At 50.9% G+C, this 20,390-nt stretch overlaps 2 protein-coding genes across 6 annotated transcripts; one reads left to right on the top strand and one right to left on the bottom strand.

Moving 5' to 3' along the window:
• The first annotated feature begins 584 nt into the window (after positions 1-584).
• Positions 585-5,443, top strand: LOC147650081 (hydroxyacylglutathione hydrolase-like protein). 3 transcript variants are annotated; one of them, XM_086853771.1, is made up of 8 exons: positions 585-809; positions 1,863-1,927; positions 2,003-2,120; positions 2,629-2,737; positions 2,891-2,994; positions 3,138-3,239; positions 3,325-3,404; positions 3,662-5,443. In XM_086853771.1, exons 1-8 carry the CDS (start codon positions 705-707, stop codon positions 3,825-3,827), a joined length of 849 nt encoding a protein of 282 aa, XP_086709897.1. In that variant the 5' UTR covers positions 585-704; the 3' UTR covers positions 3,828-5,443. The 3 variants fall into 3 exon arrangements, with proteins under 3 accessions (XP_086709897.1, XP_086709895.1, XP_086709896.1); XM_086853769.1 differs by having other exon boundaries at positions 606-809; positions 3,328-3,404; XM_086853770.1 differs by lacking the exon at positions 3,662-5,443 and having other exon boundaries at positions 606-809; positions 3,328-3,546.
• CIAO3 (cytosolic iron-sulfur assembly component 3) lies at positions 5,405-15,226 on the bottom strand. 3 transcript variants are annotated; one of them, XM_023936944.2, is made up of 11 exons: positions 15,085-15,226; positions 13,776-13,871; positions 12,553-12,696; positions 12,185-12,317; positions 11,457-11,591; positions 11,065-11,183; positions 9,635-9,764; positions 9,355-9,427; positions 8,267-8,401; positions 7,137-7,294; positions 5,405-6,450 (listed from the first exon to the last, which is right to left on the bottom strand). In XM_023936944.2, exons 1-11 carry the CDS (start codon positions 15,148-15,150, stop codon positions 6,212-6,214), a joined length of 1,428 nt encoding a protein of 475 aa, XP_023792712.2. In that variant the 5' UTR covers positions 15,151-15,226; the 3' UTR covers positions 5,405-6,211. The 3 variants fall into 3 exon arrangements, with proteins under 3 accessions (XP_023792712.2, XP_023792713.2, XP_023792714.2); XM_023936945.2 differs by lacking the exon at positions 15,085-15,226 and adding an exon at positions 14,042-14,123 and having other exon boundaries at positions 5,659-6,450; XM_023936946.2 differs by lacking the exon at positions 8,267-8,401 and having other exon boundaries at positions 5,659-6,450.
• Between the last annotated feature and the right edge of the window lie 5,164 nt (positions 15,227-20,390).

Genomic DNA, 20,390 nt, shown 5'->3' with positions numbered 1-20,390 from the left:
TCCAGGGTCCAGCACCACTCTGGACAACATCCACCCAGTGCCAGCGGTGCCAGCAGTGCCAGCAGTGCCAGCAGGGCCAGCAGGGCCAGCAGTGCCACCAGTGCCGGCAGTGCCAGCAGGGCCAGCAGGGCCAGCAGGGCCAGCAGGGCCAGCAGTGCCAGCAGTGCCAGCAGTGCCAGCAGTGCCAGCGGTGCCAGCAGGGCCAGCAGTGCCGGCAGTGCCAGCATCCCTCATCCCTCCCCTTGTACCCCGCCGTCACCGCGGGCTGATTCGGGGGGCTGGGCCGGAATGGGGGGACCCCTCCTTCCTGCAGCCCCGGGGGGTGGCACAGGGACTGTCCCCAGCCCCCGCAGCGGCAGCGCCGGGGCCGTGCGGGCTCTGCCCGCCCCTCGCTGCGTGACCCGCCCCGCACACGGCGGCACCGCCCCGGCCCCGGCCCCGGCACCGGCCCCGGCACCGGCACCGCCACCGCCACCGCCACCGCCACCGGCACCGCCACCGGCACCGCCACCGGCACCGGCACCGGCACCGGCACCGCCACCGCCACCGGCACCGCCACCGCCACCGCCCCGGCCCCGGCACCGGCACCGGCCCCGGCACCGGCACCGGCACCGGCACCGCCACCGCCACCGCCACCGGCACCGCCACCGGCACCGCCACCGGCACCGCCACCGGCACCGCACCCGCCGCGCCTCCCCGGGGCCATGAAGGTGAAGGTGATCTCCGTGCTGGAGGACAACTACATGTACCTGGTGATCGAGGAGAGCACCCGCGACGCCGTGGCCGTGGACGCGGCCGTCCCCAAAAGGGTGAGCGGGTGCCGGGGGTGGGTGGCGGAACAGGCGGTGTCCGTGCTCTGGAGCATCCCCCGGCAGCACCGGCCCCTCCGGGTGTCCATGGGGCATCCCCCGGGCAGCACCGACCCCTCCGGGTGTCCATGGGGCATCCCCCGGCAGCACCGGCCCCTCCGGGTGTCCATGGGGCATCCCCCGGCAGCACCGACCCCTCCGGGTGTCCATGGGGCATCCCCCGGCAGCACCGACCCCTCCGGGTGTCCATGGGGCATCCCCCGGCAGCACTGACCCCTCCGGCCCGTGGGGTGTCCCCGCACCGCAGCCGAGCCCCCAGACCCCGGAGCAAGCGGGGATAACCCCGAGCAGCCCCCGGAGCGGCAGCGCCGTGCCCAGTCCCCTTCTCCCGGGAAGGCAGCGGCCGGGATCTGCCCGTGTCCCTGTGCCTGTGTCCCTGTGCCTGGTGTCCCCTGTTCCTGGTGTCCCCTGTTCCTGGTGTCTGTTCCTGGTGTCCCCTGTTCCTGGTGTCCCTGTGCCTGTGTCCCTGTTCCTGGTGTCCCCTGTCCCTGGTGTCCCTGTTCCTGGTGTCCCCTGTGCCTGTGTCCCTGTCCCTGGTGTCTGTTCCTGGTGTCCCTGTGCCACCCCCTCAGCGTTTGCTGCGGACTCGGGCACTTCCTTCCTCTCGGCTCCGGGAGCAGCCCGGGGTTTGTTCCTGAGCGCTGTTGGCATCCGGAGCCTCCTGGCAGCCGTGCCGGGCTGGCAGTGCCCTGGTGGCCCTCGGGTGGGTGGCACGGCCGCCGTGTCCTTGCAGTTGCAGTGACCCCGTGCTCTCATCGTGCCTTCCCTAAGAAAGCCAAAAATGGCACCAACCCCATCCCCATGGGATCAGCGTGGTCCCATCCTCCTGCTCCACTCAGGTCACACCTTTGTCCCACCCTCAGTGCGTGGTTTTGGGGGATTCCTCTGCCCAGGTGACACAGGGGACAGCTCACGGTGTGTCTGTCTGTCTGTCTGTCTGTGTGTCTGTCTGTCTGTGTGGCACCTCTCACCGCTGCTCTGGCTCCCTTCCAGCTGCTGGAGATCATCAGGAAGGAGGACGTGGTGCTCAGGGCCATCCTCACCACCCACCACCACTGGTAGGTGTGACAGGATCGGGGTGGCCGTGTCCCCACAGGGACAGTGCCCATTCCCAGCCCCTGCTCTGCCCACAGGGACCACGCCAGGGGCAACGAGGAGCTGGCCCAGCTCTTCCCCGGCCTGCGGGTGTTCGGGGCTGACGAGCGCATCGGGGCCCTCACGCACAAGGTCACCCACGGCCAGGAGCTCTCGGTGTGTGGCTGCAGCACTGGGGGGACATTCGGGGCTGAGAGCCCTCACACGGGTCCTGCTCGGTGGGGTGGGGTGGTGACACTGTCCCCAGTGGGGAGCGCAGTGGGGTGGTGACACTGTCCCCAGTGGGGAGCAGTGGGGTGGTGACACTGTCCCCAGTGGGGTGGTGACACTGTCCCCAGTGAGGAGCAGTGGGGTGGTGACACTGTCCCCAGTGGGGTGGTGACACTGTCCCCGGTGGTCCCCAGTGGGGTTGGTGCTGCTGGGCCGTGCTCAGCTCTTGGTGCCCTGGGGTGGTTGCAGATGTGGCCCCATGGATTCAAGGCTGGGATGCAGGAGAAACCTCATCCCAATCCCAGCCTGTTTGGGGTTGTGCTGGAGGGTCCCAAATGCCATCGGAGCAGACCCACACAAAGCCCCATCAAATCTGCAGGGCCCCAGGTGGGGCGTGGGGAGGTCTGGGGGGGTCTGTCCCCCTCAGTGGGGCTCTGACCCTCTGTCCCCCCAGTTTGGGGCCATCAGAGTGAGGTGTCTCTTCACCCCGTGCCACACCTCGGGCCACATGTGCTACTTCATGTGGGAGGACGATTCCCCGGATGCTCCGGCTCTTTTCTCAGGTATCCCACCCTGCCCACGTGTCCCCCGTGGCTTTGGGGGACACGCTGTGTGCTGCCTGCCCCCCACTCAGCGCTCCTGGGGTGAACCCAGCACCCCCTGGCACCCCCATCCCCGGCCCTGGGGTCCCTCTGTGCCCAGCCCCTGTCCCACAGGTGACACGCTGTTCGTGGGGGGCTGCGGGCAGTTCTTCGAGGGGACGGCGGAGCAGATGCACACCAACCTCACCCAAATCCTGGGGACTCTGCCCGAGGACACGGTGAGTGGAGCCTGGGGAGGGCTCCTGGAGCCAGGAGGGGGCTCGGGGCAGGGATCCCGGGCTTGGGGCAGGGATCCTGGGATCAGGGCAGGGATCCTGGGCTCGGATCTGGGAGCAGGTTTGATGCCGGGTGCCTCCTGCAGAAGGTTTTCTGTGGCCATGAATGCACCGTCAGAAACCTCAAATTCGCCTTGAAGGTGGAGCCAGAGAATGAAATGGTGAAGGAGAAGCTGGCGTGGGCCAGGGTAAGTGGCTGTGCCCTCTGTGCCAGGGCAGGGGCTGGGGATGGGGGATGGCAGCAGGGTTTGGATGTCCGTGTTCCCTCGGCAGCAGCGCGATGATGAGGACCTGCCCACGGTGCCCTCCACACTGCACGAGGAGTTCCTGTACAACCCCTTCCTGCGGGTCACGTAAGCAGTGCTGGCACTGTCCCCAAACCCCCTCCTGTTCCCCTCCAGGACCATCCCTTTTCCCAGAGAACTGCTGGGAAATCCCAGCCCAGAGCCAGGGGAGGGTTCCTGGGCATGGGGACAGCCCAGAGCCCCGTGTGCCCCAACAAAGGGTGGCACTGCCCCTGTCCATCCCTGTGGGGTGGGGTCCCCTCTGTCCCCAGGGCACAGCAGAGGGTGGCACTGGCCCTGTCCATGCCAGGGCTGTTCCCTCGCAGGGAGGAGCCCGTGCAGAGGTTCACGGGCAGGACGGACCCCGTGGAGGTGCTGAGGACGCTGCGCTCCGAGAGGGACAACTTCAAGAAGCCCAAGGAGAGGCCCAACCCTCAGGCCATGCTGGCCTTCGACTGGGGGCTCTTCGGGCCCTTCCTGGAGAAGAAGTGACATCCCCAGGGCTCCCTCCTGGCTGTGCCCAGCTCGGATCCACTCCCAGCTGGGCACTGGATTTTGTCTCTAACCTGCTTTGTGTGAGGCTGCTCTGCTCTGCTCCGCTCCCCCTCCGGATCCTGGGATTCCCTGTGGAGCAGATCCCTTTGGAGAGCCCGGGCTGTGGGGCTGGGATGCTGGCAGAGGGTCAGGCCATGGGGCAGGGGACAGTTTTGGGGTCAGTGCAGGAGCTGCCAGCTGTCCGTGGCCATGGAAGGGAGGCAGGGAAGGGTGGGGAAAAGTGGGAATGCTCAGGGATTGTGCTGCTCCCCTGGTGCATCCCAATCCCAGGGTTTGTGTGGTGCTGGCTTTGGATCCCCAAACTGGGAGGCCACTGGTGGCACCAGCGCCCACCCAGCTCCAGCCCCGTGCTAACAAACTCCTCATCCCAGCAGGGGTTGGGTGGGTTTTCCCCTCTTTTTTCCCCAATTTTTCCAATAGGTCCCACAGGGATTTCTGTAGGGATTTGTCGCTGCCTTGGGGAGCCCCTTGGACCAGGTGGAGTGTCCAGGTGGAGCCCAGGCTCTGCCCCAGGAGGGATTTCCCAAGGTGGGACAGATTTGGGGCAGCCAAGAGCGAAAGTGCTGCCAGGCATCCCTTGCTTTTTGCTTTTCCCAAGATAAAAACGGGAGAACACTTGGTGCCAACCCCATGAACACTGCCTTGCCCTCAGGAGCTCGGGAGCAGCTGGGGCTCCCAGGCCTCCCCAGCCTTCACTTTGTGCAGAACCAGGGCTGTGTTTTATTTCTTTTTAAGTCTGAGAAAGGAGCAGAGTTTTATTTGCAGGTGTGGGGAGGCATTTCACACCACTGAAGACATTCCCTTTCTTTTTCTTGTGGATAAAATGAGGGTTTGGTGGCAGCTCCCAGCACTGGGATGGGAGTTGATTTCAGGGATTTTCATGTGTGGACTGTGAATTTCTTTGTTGCCACTGGAGTCTGGTTTGGGGCTTTTTCCTGTGCTACAAACTGGACCAAGGTTTTCTTATTTCCTTTTATTAATTTATAGTTTGGATTTATTTCCCTGCATGGAAAGGGAAGGATTTTTGGTAGCATGGCCTGAATTCCTCAGTTTCCATCAAATGCTGGAGTTGGGGATGTCCCCTGTGTGTTCCTTTGGGATTTTATGGATCCTGGGAGCAGGGATGCTCCTGTGTGTGGGACCCAGCCCTGAGCCTGGGACAAATTCCAGCTGTTCCTGGTGCCAGAAGAGATCCCAGGGAGTCCTGGGTGGCTTCAGTGACCTCAGAGCATGTTGGTGACCTGGGAACTGGGGAAGTGACAAAGTGTAGAGCCCTGATTATTTCATTTCCTGCTAATTTAGCTTGACTGATTGTGCATTTCTGGGCTGATGCTCTGCACTGATTCCAGGCTGGAGCCTCTCCCTGTCCCCCTTTCCTGGTTTAGCCAAATCCCTGCATGGAAAAAGGGAATTCACTGGAAGCACCAATTTGCTCCTCAGGAAGGTGGGGAAGGGGCAGAAGGGGGAGGTTGATGCCTTAGAACACTGTGAGGTCATTAACGATCAGCAACAGCTGAAAAATGAAAAGCTTTTAATTAAAAACATGAAAAATCTGCATTTGCTCTGTGGGTTCATTGGAATGTGCAGAGGAAGCCCCAAGGTCAGGAATTATTTTGTGGTAATTTTGGGATGTTCTCCATCAGTAAGTGCCTGTTCTGTCTGGATTTAGGGACATTATCCCTCAGTAAGTGGCTGCAGAGGGTGGGTAAGCGTGACAACTCCCTGACTCCCTGCTGTGTGTGTGTGGGAAGGAAAGACAGAGAAGGAATTGCCCTTGGTATAAATTATTATAATTTAAGGATAAGGAATCACAGGGCTTTGTCCAGCATTCACTCCAGTCCCCTTCCAGCAGGCACTGAGCCAGCCCCAGGGATGATCCCAGGCTTTGGATGCCCCTCTCTGAGGGCACAGACCCTGCTGGGCAGCGAGCTGTGGCACCTCCAGGCCTCAGGAGAACATTTCTAACGCAATGAGGATGTTCCAGCAGAGGCAGGCACGGAACTGAGAGCTGGGACAATCCAGCAAGGCCTGGGGGAGGAAGATTGGGGTGTGACACAAAGCTCAGCCTGGAGCTGAGCTCTCAGTCCATGAACTGCTGGGTTCTGGCAGGAATGGGGCTGCTGGAGCAGTGTAGGGTCTGGCCCATCAGCCTGGGATGTGTCTCCTGTCAGAATGTGGGGTTCATTCCCATCACCTCATCCTCCAGCTGAAGGAATGAGCAGTGCCAGGCACATTCCCAGAGGCAGGAATTGCACAGAGTCCTTGGAGAATCAGCAGTGGGAGTTCAGAAGGCACTGAGGATCTGCTGGGCCGGGCAGCCCTCACCACTTGATGTTGAGGGCAGAGTTTGCTCTCTCCACGGCATGGTATTGTGTGTGCAGCACTTCCAGAACCTTCTCTGAGCCCCAGCCCCCCAGCCAGTGCTGGTAGAGCTCCCCCACAGCCTGGTTTTCCTCTGGAACCTCAGCCCTCAGGGATTCATACAACCTCTCCACCTGCTGCAGCTCCTCCTTGCTGGATTCCCCCTCCAGTTTGATTTGCCCTCCTCCATTCAAACAGCCTGGGGGGAAAGAAGGGATGGAGAATTTCAGCTGGAAAAACCATCCTGAAGAAATTCTAGTTCATTTATCCACAGCTGCAGGAATGAAAACACCTCAGGAACGGAGGCTCAGTCCCAGTTATCTCCCAGCAGCACAGGGCAGGGAGATGCTGGGCTGGCTCCAGCTGGGAATCTGCCAGCTCTTATCTCCAGCCCCCAGGACAGAGCCAGAGCCCAGCCCAGGTGAGCCCAGCCTTGGAGGCTCAGCTGGAGGAAAGGGAAAAGTGCCTGGGATGTGTCCTGGGATGGAACACTGGGAAGCTCCCAGAGCTCTGTGGATCCTTGGGAAGGAGCAACTCTGAGAGACCCCTCAGTGGGTCCAGGCTGCCCCTGCTCCCAAGGAAAAGGAAAATGGAATAAAACATTAAGGAAATGACTTTCTCCACCAGCCACAGCAGCATTTTCTGTAAGTGATGGTCAGGGCTGGGCAGTTTCAGGGGGAAAAAACTCCTTAAATTAATTATGCAAATTTTGTATAACAGAATCCAGATGCAATTCCATAAATCCTGAGGAATTGCTGGCTCAGAGGTAGGAAAATGCCAGCTCTGAGGCTGTCACACCTCAAGGGGATGAGAAACCCTCCATTTTTCCTGTCTGGAATTCCCTGGAGCTCCTCCCAGGCTGGATTTGCAGAGGAGCAGCCTCACCTGAGGGACAGGCCATGACCTCCACGTAGTGATAGGGGCACTTCCCTCGCTTCAGCTTCTGCACCAGGTTCTGGATGTTCCTGAAGCCATAGGCCAGAGCAAACTGGAGCAGGACCTCTCCATCCCTCTCCAGGGTCACCTCCTGGAAGTCCTTGTTCCTGAGGGAGCAGAGCACAGGAAATGGCTTCTCCAAACGAGTTTCTATTTTAATCTTCAAAGGGCCTTGTGCAAAACCCAAATTCTTTGTGAATCTCATTGAAGAGCTGTCCTAGTTCTGTGCAAGGAAAATGGGAAGGAATTCCTTCCAGAGCCTTCCAGGATTGCTGGGGCCACCTGAGCAGCGTTTGCTGAAGGACACCTGGGCTGGAAAAAGCCTGAAAAGCTCAGCACAGGGAGCCTTGCCCTGACAGACCTGAGCTCCTTCATCCAACATTAAATCCCTGAGGGGATGTTTTAATTTCTACCAGATCATAAAACATGGGAACGAAGCCTTGAGGATTCCAGATTTCTAAGGTTAGTGGGAATACCTAATCCTGGTAAAAAGAAAAAGTAAGTTGGATTTTTATCAAATTTTTGAGACTGTTTTTTCTGCTTCCTAAACATACAAGTTGCTCATTAGGTATATAATTAATGTCAAAGGATAAATTAAATTATAACTGGGAAGCCAGAAGGAATCTCAGGTGGATGAGCCCCAATGCCCAAACTCAGGTGATTTATTTTCTCCTTCACTAGAGTTAAACAGAGCCCCAAGGCCCTCCCACGAGGTTTTCTGGGATCAATAATCAGTGACAAATCCCCTTGGCTGGCCTGATCCAAGGTGAGGAATCCCAGCTCCACCAGAGCTCTGCCTTCTCAATTACTCTAACATTTTATAATTATTATAAAAATTATCAGTGGAGGCCAAACTGCAGGGTGTGGGTGAGGAAGGGGCTGGAGTTCTCCTTGGGAAATTTTCTCTGGAATTCTGCATGGAATTGGCTGATTTATTGCTGATTTATTGCTCAGCAGCTGGGGGAGGGAGCAGCCAACTCTCAGCCTGCAAGTGACCATCACAAAAAAAACAACCTCCAGCTCCTCAGCGAGGAGAATTCCTGAAAAACCGAGTTTTCTGTGGGATTTCAGCTTCTTACTTGAGAGGTTTGTAGTGGATTGAGCCCACGTGGATCCCGAAGAGCTCCTGGGCCGCGTGTCTGAAAACGTGCTCCAGGTACCCCCCCGAGCCCCCGCCGCGGTGGCTGCTCAGCTCCTCCGCAGCCCTGCTGAGCCTGGGGAGGGCACAGCACCAGCTTCAGGGAATTTGGGATCAAACAAAGCTCCAGGGGCTTCAGGACAACGGGAGCAGCAGCCTCCTCTGAGCCCCGGCTTTTCCCTTTCTCCTGGGAATAGCACCAGGGACTCCTGGCACAATGGGGTGTGCAGAGAGGTTGTGGATCCCTGAAGTGTCCCAGGCCAGGCTGGATGGGGCTTGGAGCAGCCTGGGAGGGTGGGAGGTGTTGGGGTTGGATGAATTTCCAGTTTCTGCCACCCAAAACCTTCCAGGACTCTGTGATTCTCTATGGATCACCCTGTATCATCCTGCTGCTGAGCCTTTCGTGGAGCTCTGGGGATGTTCCCCTTGCCCTGAAGCCAAGGCAGCTCTGGGTGCTCAGTGCAGAGCCAGCCCTGCTGTCACCTCACACCCCAAAATGTCACCCCACCCCATCCCAGTGTGTGCAGCTGGCCCTGGGGCAGAAATTCCTCCTCAGTTCAACAACCCCAGTCCCATCTGACACGTCTCAAATGTCACTTTTCACTACAAGTCTTCTGGAGATTATCTGAGTGACCTAAATATCTGTTAGTTCTGCTCTAATTCTGGGGTCTTTGCAGTGCCTCTGATAACGAGGAGCAACAGCTTCTGCTCCAGGAAATTTTTATCACTGGGACAGATTCTTGTCCTTCCCAAAGCCTGCAGCAGCTTTTTGTGGGATGAAAGGAGCTGGAGTGATATTCTGTACATTAAATATTTTAACTCCCCATTGTTCTGGTTCAAGTGACACAAGAAACCAAACCAAGGGCAAACACATCTGTGTGAAACAGCAGGAAAAGGGGAATTCTGAACTCCCTAAATCCTGAGGGAAAGGGAAATTCTGAACTCCCTAAATCCTGAGGGAAAGGGAAATTCTGAACTCCCTAAATCCTGAGGAAAGGGAACATGACTGAAAGGGGATTTTGTTCTTACATGGTGTCCAGGGGAGAGGGATCTACATCTGACAGTGACACTCCTTCCTGCTCCAGCAGCTTCAGCACTTCTCCTAGAGCAGAACCAGACACAAAGAGTTCTTATTTTTGGGATACAGAAAAACAAACTCCCCCAAAGCAGTCCCTAAAACTGCAGCTGCATTTTACCAGGTCATGATTTGCAGTATTAAAGGTAAATATAGATCAATATCCAAAGCCATGGGACGCTGTAAGGCTCCCAGAATGAGCTGGAATTGGGAATCTCCTGTGCCTCTGCTTACCTGTGGTGATGACACAATCCACATCCCTGGTCTGGTATTCCTGGTTGAAAAAGTCTGGCCTGGAGGCTTCCAGCTTTTTGTCATAGCAGGGCATGACTGTGACGTGGTAGATCCTGTCAGGGGGCAGGTGCTGCAAGAGAGACAAGGCTGGGGCAGCCAAAATCCCCCTGTCCTCAGGGAGGGCATGCCAGGAGCAAAGGAGAGTGGGGAAAATAATGCCATCATCCCCACTCTTAGTGAATATTTGTGTGTTTAGGTATTTCTGCATAAATGAAATGATTTCTGTCCTAGAAGACAATTTCAGTCAGGGTCTGCAGTCATGCTCCTTCACAGGTTTTGTGGAATACTGGAATAGTTTGGGTTGGGAGGGACCTTAAAGCTCATCCAGTTCCAACCCCAACACCTTTAACTGTCCCAGGGTGCTCCAAGCTTGTCCAGCCTGTCCTTGGACACTTCCAGGGATCCAGGGGCAGCTTCTCTGGGAATTCCATCCCAATTCCACACCCTCCCATCCAGGAATTCCTTCCCAATATCTAACCCTGCCCTCTGGCAGTGGGCAGCCGTTCCCTGTGTCCTGGCACTCCAGGCCCTTGGGAATCATCTCTTTCCATCTTTCCTGAGGTTCCCTTCAGCTCCTGGAAGTTTCCCTCACTCTGGTGCAATGATCCAAGGTCAGGCAGGGGAGCCAATCCCTAATTAAGCCTTTAGGGAATAAACTTCCTCTCTGCTCCCAAAGCTCAGCCCCTCAGGATATGATCTGGAGTCCCACAAAAACCTCAGGATCATCCAAGCAATAAACACAGGCTGAGCAAACAGGTCACTGACCCTGGGCCACTGTTTCAGTCTCTTGTGCCAAATAATTCCCACAAGTTGCCAAATTTTGTCCCAAATCTGCAGCTGCCCCGTGCAAATGTCAAAGTGCTGCTCCTCCATAAGCCCCACAAGAAATCCACTGGGTGCTGCAGCCCCTTCTTGGCCCAATGCAGGCTGTTTGTTTGGACTGCAGCTCCCACCTGGAAAGATTCCAGAGGTTACAGGCCAAGGACAGAAGCACAACATCAAGATGGGAATGAGGGATCATTTCTAGAGAAGCCACGATCTGCACGTAAGCACCGACTGCAGCCTTGGCTTGGGTCACTTAACTTGAAATTATTCACCAGCCCTGCACAACAGGAGCACAAAGGCACTGAAAATAATGTTCCTTAGCTTTCCCAAATAATTCAGAGGCTTCAATTTAATTAGCCTCTGATTAGTGTTCTACCCTAATTACTATTCATTAGCTAAGACAGAAGTGAGGAAGATTTGCTGCCTTCTGCAAGGCAATATTGATCCTTGAATGTGTATACCACAGCAAAAAAATAAATTAAAAATCGGCCTAAATGTTGAATTTGAGGAATTTTGCAGTAAGAAGAGCATTTTTAGAGCTTTACCTGCTGCTCTGCAAAGTAGCCCTTGACCAAGGAGCCCATGACCTGCTGGGGGGATTTGGTGGTGCTGATGTGGGGAATGATGAAGCTGCCGTGGGTTTTCTCTGCGTAGCAGATCCAACCTGGAAGGAACATAATTAACAACTGAAATTAAAGAATAAGAAGCAGACCTTCACTCTGCTCATTCTCCCCACAATCCAGGTTTAGTGCCCAACAATAACCATTTTCAGCCTGAAAAGCCAAGTAAGACCAGATTCACTGGAAGATGTCTCACCACTGCTTTAACACCAAGATCTGTGCTGTGAGGAGAATAATCCCACAGGTGAAAAAACATCCATTTGCACCTTTCTGAGCAGCTGCTGGATTTTTGATTGCAGCTGGAACTGAAGCCATACCTGGGCAGGCAGAGGCCAACATGGGCAGAGCCTTTTTGTCGTCTGCTTGTCTGTGGAAGCGTCTCACAAACTCCCTCTGGCTCTCCAGGAGGCTGAAGTTCCTGGAGAAAGTTGTGTCAAACACGTGGTGCACACCTGGGCAGGACAGCAGCCGGGTTAAAACCCTCAGGACACAGCAAAATGTGACAAAAAACCTTCCGCTCCAACCAGAGGCAAACTCAGTGGCTGGTACCAAGCCCTGCCGTTGACAGGGAAGGTTTTTCAGGTCAGAGGAGAAGTGACAGGAGAGGTGGAAATGTAAAATGTCAATTTATTTTCAATGGTTCTTCCCAGGTTTCATAGACTGATGGAATGGTTTGGGTTGGAAAGGACCTTCAAGCTCAGCCAGTTCCATGGTCAGGGACATTTCCCACTATCCCAGGGTGATCCAACCCAGCCTTGGGAAGTTCCAGGGATGGAGCAACCCCAATTTCTCTGGGAATCTGTGCCAGGGCCTCCCCACCCTCCCAGCCAGGAATTCCATCCCAATCTCCCATCTGGAGATTCAAATCCTTTCCTTTGTCCTGTTACCATCTGCCCTCAGAAGAAGTGCCTCACCCTCCTTTTATCCAAGCTTTCCTTCCCTCACTCCAAATTCATCCTGTGAGTGAATTTTGGACAGTTTGGAATCCACTTTCAGCTTGTGCTGAACCCCCAGGCCAGAGAGCAGAGCACAGCCCCACACTTGCCTAAACTCTTGAGGAACGTGGTCAGCTTCTGAGCTGTCTCCAGCAGCCCCAGCTTGCACCTTGCAGCCAGGGAGGCTCTGGACTGGGGAGAGACAGAAACCACCACCAGTTTCTGCTCATGGACAGCAGCAGCCTGGAAAAAACAACCAAACAATCCCAAACTGTGGCACAGGCAGAGCTGGCAGCACCCCAGAGCTCCTCACGCTCACTCTGAGGCAGGGATTGACACCAAACCCTTCCAAACTCTTTAAAAAAATGAGAATAAACCAGAATAGTGCAGCAAGAACAGCCTGGGATCCATCAGGGCTCTGAAATTCCCTTTTCCTGTGGATTTTCCCTTTTTTTCTCCAGGGATGAGTGGGACCCACCTTGTTGAGAGCCAGCACCTTGCAGAGCTCCCCGTGGCTCTGCTGGCTGACCAGAACGCTCTCAGCCGAGGTGATGCAGCCACTGCAGGCCAGGCAATCATTCAGGGTGATTTTGGCCTTCTCCAGCTTTTGTGCTTCCCCATCCTACAAAAAAAACACCCAGAGCAGGCTCAGTTCTGATCCCAGAATTGAAGGAGCAATTTCCTCACTTTGTTCCAAATCATAATGAAGATGTTGCTCTTTTGATGCTCTTGGTTTATCATTTAAAAGAAATCTTTATTTTTAATAAGATGAGGACAAAGTCACCTGAAATTGGCTGCTTTTAATGGATAATTTGGCACAGGAAGGGGAATTTGCTGAGGGATTTCATCCCAGGCACTGGAAGGGATTATTTTCCCTTCTATCTGCCCTGAATAATTTGATTTTCCCAAGAGATTCTCCTCTAATCATCACTCCTCAATAAAGCCAGGAATAGATCAGGAAATGAGGCATAATTAAATTTTTAAAATAAGGAACCAGACTCCTTTAGAAGTGCTGTATCCTCCTTTTTTTTTAAATTAAAATCTGCCTAAATTTCCAAGTTCCATCCCTAGAGGAATTCCCAGCTTGGTTAACAGACCAATGCCAACTTTTTTTTGGTGAAAACAGGAAAAACTCAACCTGAATTTTGGAAGCTTCTGAATTCTTTAAGCTTTTAAAGAAATAATTTGAAATATTGTTTTAAAAAAAAAAAATCCAGCAAGATTTATTAAAAAGATCTTGATTAAATCTCTGAGTGAGCACAAGGACATTGTCACAACCAACCTAGAATTGCCAATCCTTAAATATTGATAAAATAAATAAAATTTTCATTTTATCTGCTCTCTTATGGAAATCATCACCAATTAATGGCATTGTTTCAGAGCATAAAAAACTGCAATAAATTGGAAATACTGATTATAAAATGACTGCTTAGAAATGAATTTATAAGTTAAAATTCTGATAAATTTTAACGCAATCTCAGCTTATCTGCTCTTATATTAATAATAAATAATTAATGCCGGTGTTTCAAAGCATAAAAGTGACACAAAATTGGAATTATTGATTATAAATCAGAAAGAAAAAAAAATTCCAAGAATGCTGACAACATCTCTTTGAGGCATTAAATGGATGTAGATAATTAAAATACTTAAAATACATTAATTTCTCTGGGATTTTTATACTCAACAGAAGACCCCACGTACCTGATTGACCTGGAAATAGCTTCCATCAGCTTCGATTCTGATCTTGGCTGCTGCTTTTCCAGGCTTTTTGTCCACTTTTACAGGCTTGATGCATTCCTGAAAGAGCAGCAGAGCCTGGAATTGAGGAGCTGAGCGAGGAAGAGGGGATTGAACACAAATAAAGGGATCAAACAGCAGCTCTGCATCCTCCCCCCTCAAACCAGGCTGGAATTGCCCCGAGTTTCTTTCAGCACTGTAAGGAAAATGTCAAAGCAGAGGTTCCTCACCCCTTTGGAACAGGAAGAACACTTTTCTAGCATCATCCCAAGCCCACAGGAGAATCCTGCTCTTTCTGAAGAGCTCAGCTCTGGTTTTGGAGCTTTGACAGGAGCAGAGCCCGGCCAGCCTCTTCCTCCTCCTCCCCAAAATCCGGGAGCAAATCCCGACTCTCCCCTGCAGATCCCGGCCCGGGGAGGTGCTCAGTGCCAGCCGGGGCTGGATTTTGTGACAGAAGGAGAGCTCAGCTGCCACTTTGCTCCGGTGTCCTGGCACAAGCCCCAAGGGCTTTTCTGAATTTTATCCACTTTTTATTATTCAAGCACCCCGTGACTCCTTGTCCTACTTCTCCTTTGAGAAGTTTGAAGTTTCCCCCCTAAATTAATCCATCTTTGCAGGGCTCAGAGCCTTGCAGGAACGACTCATTTGGATCCTTCACTCAAAACACAGAAGCAGAGCTTATTTACGTGAAGAATAAATAAAACCAAAGCAAACCCAAGCCCTACACGGAGAATTAACGGGATTTGCTATTTCCCTTTCCACCCATCTCATCTCGGCTCGGTTTTCCTGCCGTGTTTCTCAGCATCCAGGATTATTATTTCGCATTTTCGCAGTGCAAAATAATAAATAATAATAAATGCATTGACAGGAGCAGATCCTCGCCGCTCATTCCCTCCCGAACGCCGTGGGCTTCCCTCCCATCCACGGAAACCTCCAACTTTTCCCGTTTAACATCGCTCTCCTGGGATGGGCTGAGCCTGCCGTGACCCCACAGCGACCCCACAGCGACCCCACAGTGACCCTGAGCCCTGCTCAAGGAGGGACAGCGCCCAATCCTCACTTTTAGCCCTTTTTCCATCCCCAACAGCAGCGGGAGAAGGTCTGAGGGGGGTGGGCGCGTTCCCCGTGCCGTGAGGCAGCGGCTGAGGGTGGCACCCCCCGGCTCCCCTCAGCGCCCACCCCGCGGCTCCCGGCGGCCTCTTGAGCCCCTGGCTGCCTCGGGAGCCCCTGACCGCGGGAGTCCCCAGCCCTGTCACCCCCGGTGTGGCCCCACCTGCGAGGGAGCGATGAAATCGTCGAGCTCCGTCAGCTGCAGCACCCCGCTGAACCGGGCCGCCATGGCCGCCGCCAAGCGACACGCCGCACGTCGTAAAACGGGACTGCCACACCGCCGCAAAGCGAACAGCCACACTGTCGTACAATGGGACTGCCACGCCGCCGCAAAGAGAACAGCAGCACTGTCGTATAAAGGGACTGCCACGCCGCCGCAAAGCGAACAGCAGCACTGTCGTAAGCGCGCCCTCCACACCGCCGCGATTATAATATCACATTTTTAATTTTTGCTCTGTAAATATCAAATTTTTGCAATAAACTAATTAATAAAATAAAGCTTCTTGGCGTGCTAAGCAAATATAAAGGTGTCGGCGCTGGGAAAATCTGGTGTGACTCCTTTCATGCGCTGGTGCCTGTTGGGAATCTCCTGCCTCAAAGAGAATCCTGAAATTAAATCCCAGCAAATGTTTCAGGCTCTGAAGAATTCTTATTCTTATTCTTATTCTTATTCTTATTCTTATTCTTATTCTTATTCTTATTCTTATTCTTATTCTTATTCTTATTCTTATTCTTATTCTTGCTATTGCTATTGCTATTGCTATTGCTATTGCTATTGCTATTGCTATTGCTATTGCTATTGCTATTGCTATTGTAGTAGCAGTAGTAACAACAATAATTTGTGATAGTTAGGTACAAAATGAGTGAAGCTCCTGCATGCTGAGGTAAATCCCTTAGCAGCCAGGTTCTAAGGGGGTACTTAAGGACAGGATTTAGGGCTGGGAACATTTGGGGTTTAGGGAGAGTGAGAGACAGGGATTAGTTGAGTTTTGCTCTGATTTTTCAGGGCTGGGCTGTGCAGGGCCTGGCACCCACTGCAGGTGTCCCTGCACACAGACATTTATATTATTTCTATTTATTTGTCTTTTTATTTTTATATTTATATTTATTTTGATATATTTATATTTATTTACGTTTATATTTGTACCAACATTTTTACCTGCAGCGGGTTAAGCTGCTCTGTCCCATCCCCAGGTGTCAGCCTTGCTGTGAGAGGGAGCATTTCTGGTGCTCCCAGCACCTCTCCTGCTTCCCCTGGAATGTAGGGATGGGATCCATGGGATGGGATCCATAGGATGGGATGGGATCCATGGAATGGGATTCACGGGATGGGATGGGGTGGGATGGGATGGGATCCATGGGATGGGATGAGATCCATGGGATGGGATGGGATGGGATGGGATGGGATGGGATCCATGGGATGGGATGGGATCCATGGGATGGGATGGGATCCATGGGATGGGATGGGATGGGATGGGATGGGATGGGATGGGATGGGATGGGATAAGATAGGATGGGATGGGATGGGATGGGATCCATGGGATGGGATCCATGGGATGGGATCCATGGGATGGGATGGGATCCAGAGGATGGAATGGGATCCATGGGATGGGATCCATGGGATCCATGGGATGGGATCCATGGGATGGGATCCATGGGATGGGATCCATGGGATGGGATGGGATCCATGGGATCCATGGGATGGGATGGATGCTGCAAACTGCTCTCCCAGTGACCCTAACACCTGTGACACTTCCCCCTGCTGTCCCCAGAGTGTCCCCAAGGCCCAGCCCGGGCAGCTCTCTGCTCTCCCGAGAGGCTCCAGCCTCAGCAGAGCTGGGGACAGGGCACAGCACATGTCACACCAATCACTTTTCCTTTCTCACCTTTCCTTTTTTAGCTTGTTTGGCTTGCAGGGCTTGGAGCTGGAGGTGGCTTTTGGCTTGTGAAATGCAAATATTGCACAGGAGAGAGGGAGGGAGGGGGAAGCCAAGGAAAATCTCTTGTGCAAACCTGCAGGAAGGTACAGAGGGATGGTCGGGGTTTAATCCCAGCTACAAACGGATATTTGATGCTGTTTGGCCTTTTTGATGTGTCCCCAATGTCCCTGTGACACAGCAGGAGCCAGGACAGGATCTGCTCTGCAGTTCCCAGAGCAGGGGATAAATCAGGGCTGGGTTTAGAGGGTTTAGAGGGGTGTTTGTGTTTGTGTTTTTGCTCTGCAGATCCCAGAGCAGGGGGTAAATCAGGGCTGGATTTAGATGGGTTGAGGTGTTTGATGGCAGGAAAAGATCTCTGACACCTCTGGCTTCCCTCTCTGCTTCTTTGCTGTTTAAAATCCCCCTCAGGCGAGGGGCAGCTGAGGATGGGATCAGAGAATCTCTGAGGTTTAAAAAGTCCTTTAGAAATCCAACCATTCCCCCTGGACTGCCAAAGCCACCACCAAAACCTGTCCCCAAGCCCAGCTTTGAAATCCCTCCCGGGCTGTGACTTCACCATCGCCCTGAGCAGCTGTGCCAGGGCTGGGCACCCCTCTGGGTGAGGAAATCTTTTATTAATCTCCAAATTAAACTTCCCCTGGTGCAACTGGAGGCCATTTCCTCGTGTCCTGTCCCTCGTTCCCTGGCACAGACGGTCGTGCATGAGCTGGAAAACACAAACCCTCCGTGTCAGGCTCTGCTGACCCCTCTGGCATTTTTAGGTGTGGGCTCTGCAGCACCTTGGAGCCAAAATTGTTTATTTTCCCAGCTCAGAACAGGAGGCTTGAGCAAACAGAGTGACACAAGCTCCTTGGAGAAGCAAATATTGTCCTGTTTATAAAAATCTCTCTGCTGGTGACGTTTAAGGAGCGGCTGCGTCACCCCCCGAGGTCACAGGGCTGGCACATCCTCCCCCAGCTCTGTGCCAGGCTCAGAAATTCTCTATAAAATAAATAAATAAAATAAATAAAATCTATAAAATTAAATAAAATATATAAAACCCCACAAATAACACCCAAAAAAAAGAATGTAAAAATAATTTGTGCCACAGATCCTGCTGTGGTCGATAATTCCTCGTTTGTCATTGTGAGGAAATGACATGCAGGGCTCCCAAAAAATCAAATTTACGCCATGGCAGGACGAGTCAGAGATCAAACAAAGCTCAAGAATTCCTGGAATGTATTAAAAAAACCCTCCAAGAAATATTTGTATATCTACAAAGTTCATGAGAACGCAGTGCAATGGAAATGGAAAATTTATTTTTGATAAAATAATATTTTATCAAATTGATCAAAACAAAGAAATTATCAAATAATATAATAAATAATAATAATTAATAATAATAATATAAATTTATCATTTTAATCATATTTACCAAATAGTATTGGCTTTCATTGATTTGTTTCATTGGAATTCATAGATTGGCTTTTTACATCACAAGTATTTTGATATAATACAATTTATACCCATTTTAACTGCTTTGTAAAGTCTGTCAGTTCATGTATAGTTCACTATATTTAAATATAATATATATAAAATATTCTATTATATATAGCTATATAATAATATATATAGTATACATAATAATCTATAAAATATATTCTATAATATATAAAATATTTATGATAATATATACTATATAATAGTACATTATATATTATTTATTATACAATAAGATATTTATTTTATATATTATATACTACATGTTATTATAAACTCTATTGTATATTAATAGTAATTAATATAATTCGTTTATATATATTATATGCACACTATATTATATACAAGATATATTATATATTATTTTAATATATTAAATATAATTTGTATATTTATCTTAATATAATTAAGATAGTTTTATACAATTAATATTATATCATTATTTTCTTATATAAATATAAATAAATATATAGATATATAAATATATAAAAGATGAATATATAATTATATTATGTGATTATATATTATTATATATAATATATATTAATATTATAGAATGTGCATAGTATATGCTATATGTTATATATTATAGATATATATATATATATATTGCACTGTATATTTTATATAAATGTGTGATTAATATATTAGATCATAGACCTTAGCAATATGTTAAAAAGAGAGTAAAATACTTCTATTTAATTGAAAGTCAATGATTCTGATTCTTCCATCTGTGGCCTGGCCTGTTATAAAATAACAGTGATAAAATATATTATAAAAGAAATTATAAAAGAAATTATAAAAGAAATTATAAAAGAAATGATAAAATATATGATAAAATATATGATAACACATATGATAAAATATATGCTAAAATATATGATAAAATATATGATAAAATATATGATAAAATATATTAAAAATATATGATAAAACATGATAAAATATATGATAAAATATATGATAAAATATATGATAAAACATATGATAAAATATATTATAAAATATGTGATGAAACATATGATAAAATATATGATAAAATATATGATAAAATATATGATAAAATATATTATAAAATATATTATAAAATATATTATAAAATAACTGTGACAAAACCCAGCAGGAACATCCAAGACAGAGATTTCTCCTCTCTCAGGGAGCGTGAGCCACCAGGATAAAACCACAGGCAAGAAATAAAACACATTTCCAGCGTGTGCTGCAGAAACTCAGGGGTTAAAGGCAAACCAGGGAGTTCCTGCACACCAAAACCTGAAAGGAATATTTGAATTATGTCTCAGGTAATTGCTGTAACCCCAGCAGTGTAAGTGGGTAGAAAGAACACGATTTGAATCGCCTCTTTGGCTCTTCACCAGATTTCTTCTGGATTAATTGTTGGTTTATTAAGCTTTGAAATGTTCTAGAGAGCCAACTCTGGTTTTCACCATCCCTCCCTAAACCCAGGCTGGTTTTAAGCGAGCCTGGTTTCTCTGCCAGGGTGCTGAGCCAGGCTCAGAGCCGGGACAAAGCCCCTTTGTCCCCTTGCCGGGTGTGTCCGAGCTGCTGGGGTGGGACTGGCGAGGATTTGGTGTCCCCGTCACTCCTGGGGACAGCTCCAGCCCCAGCTGGGGTCACCCCAGGACACTCCATCCTCCTCCAGCTCCTTCTGGGGCTGTCCCACCCTCTGCAGCTTCTCCTCCCATCCAGGGCTGGCTGCTGGTGGCCCTGGGGCAGGACTGGGAGCAGGATTTTTGGGAATCTTGCGGAGGGAAGGGGGGCTGGTGTGGAATGGTGTTGAGCCAGAGGGGATCCTTCATCCCGGGTGAGCTCCAAAATCCCCTCACTGACCCCTGTGGGGCAGCCCTGCCATGGGATCCCTCATCCCTGGAAGCATCCAAAGCCAGGCTGGAGAGGTTTGGAGCCAGCTGGGATGGTGGAAGGTGCTGGAGTCGGGTCTGGATGTGCTTTAAGGTCCCTCCCAAACCCGGAACATTCCATGACCCTCTTTGTTTCCTCTCCTTCACATCCACAGATTTGCCAGCGCTTTCCCCAT

Source organism: Cyanistes caeruleus, chromosome 17 (assembly GCF_971803275.1).
Source record: "Cyanistes caeruleus chromosome 17, bCyaCae1.hap1.1, whole genome shotgun sequence".
Classification (NCBI taxonomy): domain Eukaryota; kingdom Metazoa; phylum Chordata; class Aves; order Passeriformes; family Paridae; genus Cyanistes; species Cyanistes caeruleus.
Note: the sequence above shows the minus strand (reverse complement) of the source record. Positions and strands in the feature narration are given on the sequence as shown.